This window comes from Fulmarus glacialis, unplaced genomic scaffold (genome assembly GCF_000690835.1).
Source record: "Fulmarus glacialis isolate BGI_N327 unplaced genomic scaffold, ASM69083v1 scaffold23000, whole genome shotgun sequence".
NCBI classification, from domain to species: Eukaryota; Metazoa; Chordata; class Aves; order Procellariiformes; family Procellariidae; genus Fulmarus; species Fulmarus glacialis.
In genome coordinates, this window is record NW_009187444.1 from 3760 (window position 1) to 12414 (window position 8655).

The 8655-nt window shown below is 38.6% G+C and overlaps 1 protein-coding gene across 1 annotated transcript; it reads left to right on the top strand.

The window, feature by feature from the left end:
* The first annotated feature begins 238 nt into the window (after positions 1-238).
* LOC104074871 (protein CASP-like) lies at positions 239-7019 on the top strand. The gene is made up of 5 exons (XM_009575169.1): positions 239-266; positions 469-606; positions 3982-4105; positions 6068-6144; positions 6949-7019. Exons 1-5 carry the CDS (start codon positions 239-241, stop codon positions 7017-7019), a joined length of 438 nt encoding a protein of 145 aa, XP_009573464.1.
* Positions 7020-8655: the final 1636 nt, after the last annotated feature.

The window sequence follows — 8655 nt, forward strand, 5'->3', positions numbered from 1 at the left end:
GGTCAAATAACCTTTTTGAGCTCAGCTGTGCAGGAGGGCACAATTTGCTTCAGAAATTCACTCCTGCAGAAGCAGAGGTATGTGAGGGACAGTAGCTGTCGGTAAGCTGTGCAGTTTGATTGCTTTTTACCCAAAAATTCTCATTTTGCAAACAAAAATTTGAAACTTTAGACTCTTGCATGCCTTCATATCATGGCTGTCTGTACCCAGGGACACTGCCCTGTGAATTAACGCCAGGATGAAGAAGGCACACCCCAATTTAAAGGGTAACTTAGATAACAATGAACTATCTTTTGAAGTTTGCAGGATATGAGGTGAGGAACATACAGGAATAATAATTCAAAGTAGGGCTTTACTGGCACTTAAAATGGATATTAATGGAGAAAAAAGGAGACTTGTGCTTTGAACTGTGTGAGTCACAGAAGTGTTCCTGTTACCTTACATTTTATTTTACTGTTTCTTTTTCAGATCCGGTTCCAGCCTTGGATTTAGGACAGCAGCTTCAGCTGAAGGTTCAACGTATGCACGATATTGAAACAGAAAACCAGAAACTTAGGGAAACTCTAGAGGAATACAACAAAGAATTCGCCGAGGTGAAAAATCAGGGTAGGTTGCAAATGTATTCGTTTATCAGCTTTTAATGCATACTGAAATTTGAAGACTGGGATTAAATTCAGTTTTATTTCTTACAGGTAGGGCTGACGATAGCATTGAAATTCAGTAAAGAAAGTATAATAGTCTATTATAGCCTCTTCTGTATTTATGTGTATAGGTATGACTTTGGGTAGGCTCTTTGGATTTCTTTAAAAGTTTCATCTTCTGTAGCACCAAGTCAGAGAATGGAGCTGTTATTCTGCATATTCGGTTGTAGCCTTCAGCGCTACCTGAAAATTGCACCCCTGACTGACTTTATATGCAGACGTTTTATGAGAGACGGTGCTACTGCTGACATCAAGCTGAAGTGTGTTTGGGTGCGTGTTGCACATACCTTTTACAGACACACACAAAAATCCAGTATTTCATACACACATGCAAATCTGTACAAAATGGAACTTTTTCTGTACTCTGTTTTTCCTTGTCGAAATCTGAAATGTGTTACTGGAGTACATTCAGCATACATACTTTATATTTACTCTAGAGACTATCCATAGAGCAATGTAAATACAAGCTAATACTGTTTAATTATTTAAGTAAGTTTTAATGAGACCAGAGTACATGAAAATACATGAAAATCTCAATGAGATTTAAAACTTGTTGTGTTTAAGACTGTTCAAGTTTTCTTGTGATTGTGAAGAAAATTTCCTGCACCAGAAAACAAAATTTGCTCAGTTGTACACCTGCTTGCCTATACATGTCATTTCCATGTTTAATACTCAGTTCTGGGTGGTGGAAAGGTAAATTTTCTAGGCATTTGGGAGAATTTTTTTTTTTAATACTGTGGAACTGTTGCACCCAAGTGGGTAACATTTGAAAGCTACATTAGCAACTAAGTTGGTTCTGTTACATCTCGTTTTCAGCAGAAGGAGCATATATGCAGTTATTTGTTTTGTTTTAACATAGAGGGTGAGACCTATGGAGAGGACAGGTATCAGCATGCAAGGATTCAGCCTGGACTGCAAAAGATGTCATGTGGGAGCCATAATGCTCCAAGCCCAACAGTATTTTTGCTGGAAATGTACCATAATTGCAGTTCACTGTGCAGAGTTTTCCTAAGGGTGTGCATTCTGTACATCCAGCACGACGTAGGGGTTCATCCCAGAAAGTGGAAAAGATCTTGACTTCCAGAGTTTTTTGCTGCAACCATTCATAAACTGGCTTTTTTTATTTTCCCTAGTGTGCACTAACTTCCTTTCTGTTTTGCCACTGTAGTCTTTGCGTTGTTTTTCACTCCAGTGCAATAGTTTTACACTCTGTTTCAAATGGGGGTTAAAAAGATATTCAGGGAAAAGCTAAGGGTGCTTTGATCAGTTAATCTTGTTGTTTGGAGGGCTGTGTAAGAGCTATATGATTCCTGTAAGAACTTCTTCCAAAACTGGTATAAATGGCAGTGGCTAAAAAGCTTTAGCTGACCTGAACAGTAAAGAAGACACTTAGTTCTTCGAGCAGTGTAAAGGATTAAACTGTGCTTGTCCAACACATCTATTGTTGGGTGCCTAAAGATAAAACCAGGTTTTGTCACAAAAATCATAATTTTTTCCCATATTTGTGCGCTTGTTATATTCATATTTGTAGTTTTGTTTCCTTTTAAAATGAAACCTTGTCAGATGCAACTATATGCATTTCCATGAGACTCTTTAACTCTGTGCTTCTCCATATACCTGAATACTTCTGCAGATTTATGTGTGAAAATACCTGGAGCAAAGGTGTCTCCAGTACAAAGAGTACATCCTTTGTATGTATGAATGAGCATCCTTTTGTCTGTGTGAAGGAGCATCCTTTGCTTATTCAGGAAAAGATCAGAATTTGTATTACTTCCCGGATCTCAGAGAAGAATTTCCCTTTGCTTAAAAAAAAAAAAAAGGAAAGTGACATGTCCTTTTCACAGCCTATTACTCAGTAATAAGCCTCATCTGATTTTTGCACGGCTAGCAAAATCCTGCTTCTTCATTCGACAGTAGCTGGTTTGCTGGCAATCATTTTTACTACTCTTCCCCGCCTTTTTTGTGGTTACGGTGGCCCAAGCTGCCTTTGGTGTAATTCCCAGACAGCGGACCTTGTCACCAGCTATCTACTGTCTGGCTTTACAGTTCTCTAGTCAAGTCTCAAAGTCTAGACTTTAAAAGGATTATGCATGGTTTTGTGTGATATTATTGAGATTTTTTTCCCCAGGTCCATAGGCTTTACTTTTCACAGTAGAGTTTGTCTTTCTGTGACGTTTCTGCAGAATGAGAAACTTTTTATGTCCAAAGGTATTTTTCCTAAAACATTGTTAATGGCATCTGTTAATAAGCTGATGTCTTTAAACTGCCGCATCTCTGTGTAAGTACATTGAAATGTATTGCTAGCTGCGTGTCTTCTGGCAGCCTAATGCTTTTTCCAAATTCCATTATTGTTACAAAGCATACTCTGGTGAATGTCCTGCTTTTCCTCTTATGAGCCCTGTAAGGATTCAGTCCTTTCCTGTGGGTGGGATCAAAGGGCTTTCACGTAGGAACGGATCAGGGCATGTAACAAAATGCTGTCCATCAGAGGCTGCGCCGTAACTCTGCAGGTTATGCATCTTCTCTCATCCATTACCGGGCACAGTAAATGCAAGATAGCTGCTTTATCAGAGAGAAGGGTTTCTGCAAATTCCCTGGAAGGCTACAAGCGCAGTCAGAAAGTTATAATAGTTAATGCTTGTGCGTAAAACCCAGTGTCGATGACAAGGCAGTTAGAGCAACGAGAATATGAAGGGCTCCAGAGTGTCTGTTGAATCTGATCTACTGTTAATACAGCAGTTAAATCTTAACTGCCGTATTTTTCATCAGTTGTGAAGCAGAACATAGCTGTATCCCAGATATGTGTTCAATTAGTGTTAGATTGCATCTGTGCATGAACCATAGTAAAACTGCCTCTTTTTACATGAGCACAGTTATGTGAATTAACTGTCCTATGTGTAAATGCATACTTAAACCTATACTGGGACTTTATTAATCTCCACTCAGCAGCGAGCTAATTTGAGACTAGTCAATAAGGTGATATTATATTTTACAATTGATTTTTTTTTTTCCAACTTTTTTTTTAAAGTCATGTTAGAGGAATCTTCTTCACTCTGCTTTCCAGCAAACTCCATTGATCCTTCTCAACCTAAACACTTAAAGTTCAGTTTAACATTTAGGGAGTAAAAGGTCTCCAAAGGGACTCATATCCATTGATTTTGTGTCAGAGTTGAAGAGCTAAAGTTTAAAACACACTGAGCCTACAGGGTAAAGAAAGCCTTATGTTGTGGAACCACGTGGAGCTGTGTAAACTCATTCTTCCCCTATTGTTTTTCTGTAGAGGTTACGATAAAAGCACTTAAAGAGAAAATCCGAGAATATGAGCAGACCCTGAAGAACCAAGCGGAGAATATAGCCCTTGAAAAAGAACAAAAGTTACAAAATGATTTCGCGGAGAAGGAGAGGTGAGTGTGCATGTGTGCGTCTGTAGGTATTGTAGAGGAGGAGAGATGTATTTTTCTGTTTAATCTTCCCAGCCAGGACACTCTCTTCAGCCTACTGAGACAGCTCATATATTGAGCGATTCTGGTGATTTATGTGTTTGACATGGAATCATTTGATACTCAACTTTGCACAGAAAAACAATTGTGAAAGTGTGGAAGTAAAACAAGGACAGATTGTTTCTTCGCGGTAGTGTTGGGGGGGGGTGTCATGTTCAGAAGGGTGCAAACCTGCTTTTATTCTTCACTAGCTGTATTGTCCTTTGTGACACTAATCTTTCTCCATTAGCCGACAGCGTAATTCAGTCTGCTGTGTCCGCTTTGTGTGTCACAGTACCATTGTACAATCTGTACAACCCTGAGCTGTTTAAGATGAAACACTGTACCCAGGAACCTGGGTAAAAGATGCATCACCCCTGCTCCTATGGTAATGTCTAAGAGAGGGGATGTGTTCCTGAATTATCCTGAAAAGGTTTGCATATTCCTACATGTCAAAATTAAGAAGTATTTTAATTATTTATTGTTGATTTTTGGAAGCATCTTCGATGCGTTTCTAATCTTTTGCAAATAAGCAGGGAATGTTTGAATCTTGTAGGTTAGTGGGCAAACAAATCAGGCAGGACAAGACCAAGGGTCTTAAGAGGGAGTTCTTTCAGGCTGCGTTCCCTACCTTGAGAATTTACTTCTCCCATGGAGCAGTAACACTAAAGCTATAATATGTTCAACTTAGTGTGGAAGCCCTTCACGTGAGCTTTTTAGTTGGTGGGTTGGTTGTTTAAATTTAGGTCTGAGTGGGAAGAATCTACCGGTGAATGCAAAGCTTTTATTCATTCATCAATATCTGTAGTTACTTTTTGGTAAGTAGCATGTAAGCAGTGGCTTTAACAAGTGCAATTTAGATATGCTTAAAAATAAAATAAAATGGCAGGTTGTGGAATGCAAATAAAAGTGTGTATAAGAGGTTTTGAGTTCTCAAAGTATATAATTTGGTATGAGGGAAACTGACGCATGTTTCTTGCTATAAATAGTTATTAACCTGGTCAGCAGTGTTGGAGAATAAATTTATGCACCCTATGGAGTGCAAGTAGGATGGTGGTAGTTTCATAAGGCATTTCACAATTCTGAAATCTGCGGAATATCTTAAAAGCAATGTCGTAAAAAGCAGCGACTCCTGGGAGATGTTGGAGCAACTCCCTTTCAAAGATGAGTTTTATAAATCCTGTAGTCTAGCCTTTAGCGAAGAGTGTAGTGACTGTATGGCCAGATGATGTTAAAACGTGTATAACTGGCACAAACAAGAAAATATTGCCTGTGGATATAAGAAACGTGAGCATATTAAAGGTTTGCTCATGTTATATAGAAAATACCAATGTGAGATTTGTTTTGAAATATGTGTGGTTTTTTTAAGGAGTAGCTAATAATATTACTGCATTTGGCATCCATTACAGCTATGATGAAACAGCTGCCGCATTTATTCACTATATCAGTTATGGCAACAAATTTCTTCATTATGACAGTAAAATGGAAATGTATCGTTCTTCTTGTACTAACTTTGTACAACAGAGGGTGCTTGGTGACAATTTTCTTAATGTGTGTGACATTTCCAAAACAAATTATGCTCAAGAAAACCTTCCACTAAAGTTGTCATTTATATAGCAGTCAACTCTTGTATAATGTTCACAGCTTATGTTATGAGGTGGCTACACTGTTAAAATTTTAATAAGCGGGATTGCAAAGTATGAACAGTATTGCAATGTGACATGATTTATGGGTCCCATTGAAGCACCTTGTAGTCTGTGCGGTGTTGTCAGTTGTCTGATTACAGTTGAGACATTTAATCACTCTATCTTCCAAATTTGCAAAATACAAATAAGTTGTTTAACATGATTACGAGCTCTGTTCTCACCTCTTCTCCTCCCTTTATAGAAAATTGCAGGAGACACAGATGTCGACAGCCTCGAAGCTGGAAGAAGCCGAACACAAAGTTCAAGCTTTGCAAACAGGTTTGGCATTGCTATTCTGACCTATACCAATGATCAGGCTAGAGGTGAGAGGATAGAGATCACTAAATGTATCAGGACTGTGTGTGAACCAGCTCTTGCAAGTGCAGAGAGATTCCAACAGAGCTTGAACGTGCTTTGTGAATCAGAGCTTCTTTTGGGCTTCACACCTTTAAGTGAACGCTTGCGTTGCAGCCAGTCTGTTGGTAAATACAGTGGACGAGGCCAAGCATGAAGCACGTACAGCGTTAGAGCATCGCTGCAATTAAAGCAGGCCATGGAACTTTTCATCCATGTTGTGTTTTGCTCTGGTTTCGCACATTTCTGAACTATGATAAATACATGTAATCTGAGTTCAATATGAACCCAATTTCTACCAGTGTGTCTTCCCTGTTGCTATGACTTGCTTGCCATTAATTTTTAGTCTGCAAACTTACAGATTCCAGGTTTGGACACATTTGGTTTTGTTTACTATGAGAACACAAGAACTTTTATTCCCTGAATTACTGTAATAAGTATTTCAAATGAATAAGCAGTTTAGCCAGCTTAATAAGAAATTAATAATGTCTAGCTTTGTTAAGCAGAAACTGGGAATTTTTGCAATGTAAAAGAAATACCATAAGAAATTGTGAAAAATCAGAAGTTTTTTCTAAGTTATAATGGTTTACCTAGGTAGAAAGATAAAGCAAAGAATTTTTCATCAGGAGGTGTACAACTTTATTTATGGCTGAATAAAAGAAAAAGAAGTAGTCGTTTGGTTTTCCCTGCTGTTACAGTGCTGTAATGCTTCATGTTTATGCCTTTTAGCCTTGGAAAAAACCAGAACAGAACTATTTGATCTGAAAACAAAATATGATGAAGAAACTACTGCAAAGTAAGATTTCACTGTTTTCTTTCTATGTCTTCCTTCAGGGTATCACTGCTTTTTTGTTTTGCATCTGTCTGTTGGGAGACAGACAAGATGGAAGAGGTTCAGGAGTCCAAATTTATTGGAAAACATGGTCATAATTTGGCCTCCTGTAGAGAAATTATTAGTTTTCATATTTTCTTCCACCCAACAAGACTCTTTTCCTGGCACACATGCTGCTTCATTCCTGGTTTCATTCTCAGGTGCTGCATCTACTATGTATCTCTCATACTACGTATCTCTCATATTTTATTTAGAAGTAGGGCAATTTCAGAAATAAGATATTTACTGTGATCTTCCTATCTTGGTGAAAATAAAATTCAGTTTAGTAAAGGATTTCTATTTCACTGTTAGGCACCCTGGTTCTTTCTGCTTTTGGGGTAGCAGTGATCACTCTGTCAAATTCACCCCAAATTACAGAGAGTAGCATTTTTGACAGATTTTTCTTGTTTTCAAGTAGAACATGAAGGTAGTCTCAAAAATGTATATCCTTGTCTTCTTAATGGCTACTGTTTTCAATTATCCCCTGGTTTTATTAACAATCAGTGCAGGAAACAACAAAAGAGAGACAGACTTCTGCTGTTTTTCTTTGAACCCTTCATATTTAAGGAAAGTTAGTAATGAGAAGGAATTCTCATGATCAGCAGGATTAAGCCCAGAGAGTCATTTCTGTGTCTGGAAATGGGATGGGAAAGAAGAAGCCATTTCAGATGGGTGTCCCTGCCCTGCTGTAAGGGCAAGTGTTGGAAGACGCACGTCACATCCCTGTGCCCTCTACTTGCATCCCGCAGAGCTCCAGCTTCACCTCCGCTTCTAAGTAGGCAGGTGATAGGGTGAACGAAGAGGAAAGCCCTTGCTCGTGCCCTTACCACCCATTCTGGTACTGTAGAAATGGTAAGGGAAGGCTGTTGGCAGTCTCCGTGTTGGGGCAAGAGAAACTACAGCCTAGGCTTGATGGGAGGAATGACGTGGTCTTGGTTTTGTCTGTAAGTAAGTGCTTTCTGGTGTGGCTCATGGCAGGCTAGATAATACAGGTTTTTCAAAACCAGTCGAATTGGCAACAAGTTTTAATTTCTTAGCATGTGGTTCTGTGAGCGTTGAGGATATGATTTCCCACTGAGTACACGGGGAACTTGGACCTTACAAAATTCAGTCCGTAGTAGTTAAGAATCAGTGCTTGGAGTTGAAACACCTTTTACATCATTCAAGATAATCTTTTAGGTAAATTTTGGTTTTGCTCTCTAAGTCCAGTTTCCTTTGAGTTCCGTTTAAGGTGATCAAAAGTATTTTTGTTCCCTCATTGATTTCATCCATCTCTAAGAGACACATACTAACGATGTTTCTGATGGAGCCTTAAATTACTGCAGATTGCCTTTATTTATTTTTTTCTGCACGTAACTGATGGTGGCAGCTCTGTTGCTGTTATTTTGTCTTGCAGTCGCTTCTGCAGGAACAGTCAGAGATCAGGGCTCAGTGGTTGTAGGCACTGAACCTAATAACCCCTCACCCTTTTTATTGTTTTTATTTGCCGAATGTTTGCTTCATTTTTTAATACTATTTCCCTAAGTACTGTAATTTATCTTATACTGAGAAAAAGATGTACTCTA

Bases quoted from the DNA above. Each gene is read 5' to 3' on its own strand.
- LOC104074871 (XM_009575169.1), top strand. From the start codon at position 239: ATGAAGAAGGCACACCCCAATTTAAAGG. The intron at 267-468 runs GTAACTTAGATA...TTTCTTTTTCAG, and splicing joins GGCACACCCCAATTTAAAGG to ATCCGGTTCCAGCCTTGGAT. The intron at 4,106-6,067 runs GTGAGTGTGCAT...CTCCCTTTATAG, and splicing joins GATTTCGCGGAGAAGGAGAG to AAAATTGCAGGAGACACAGA.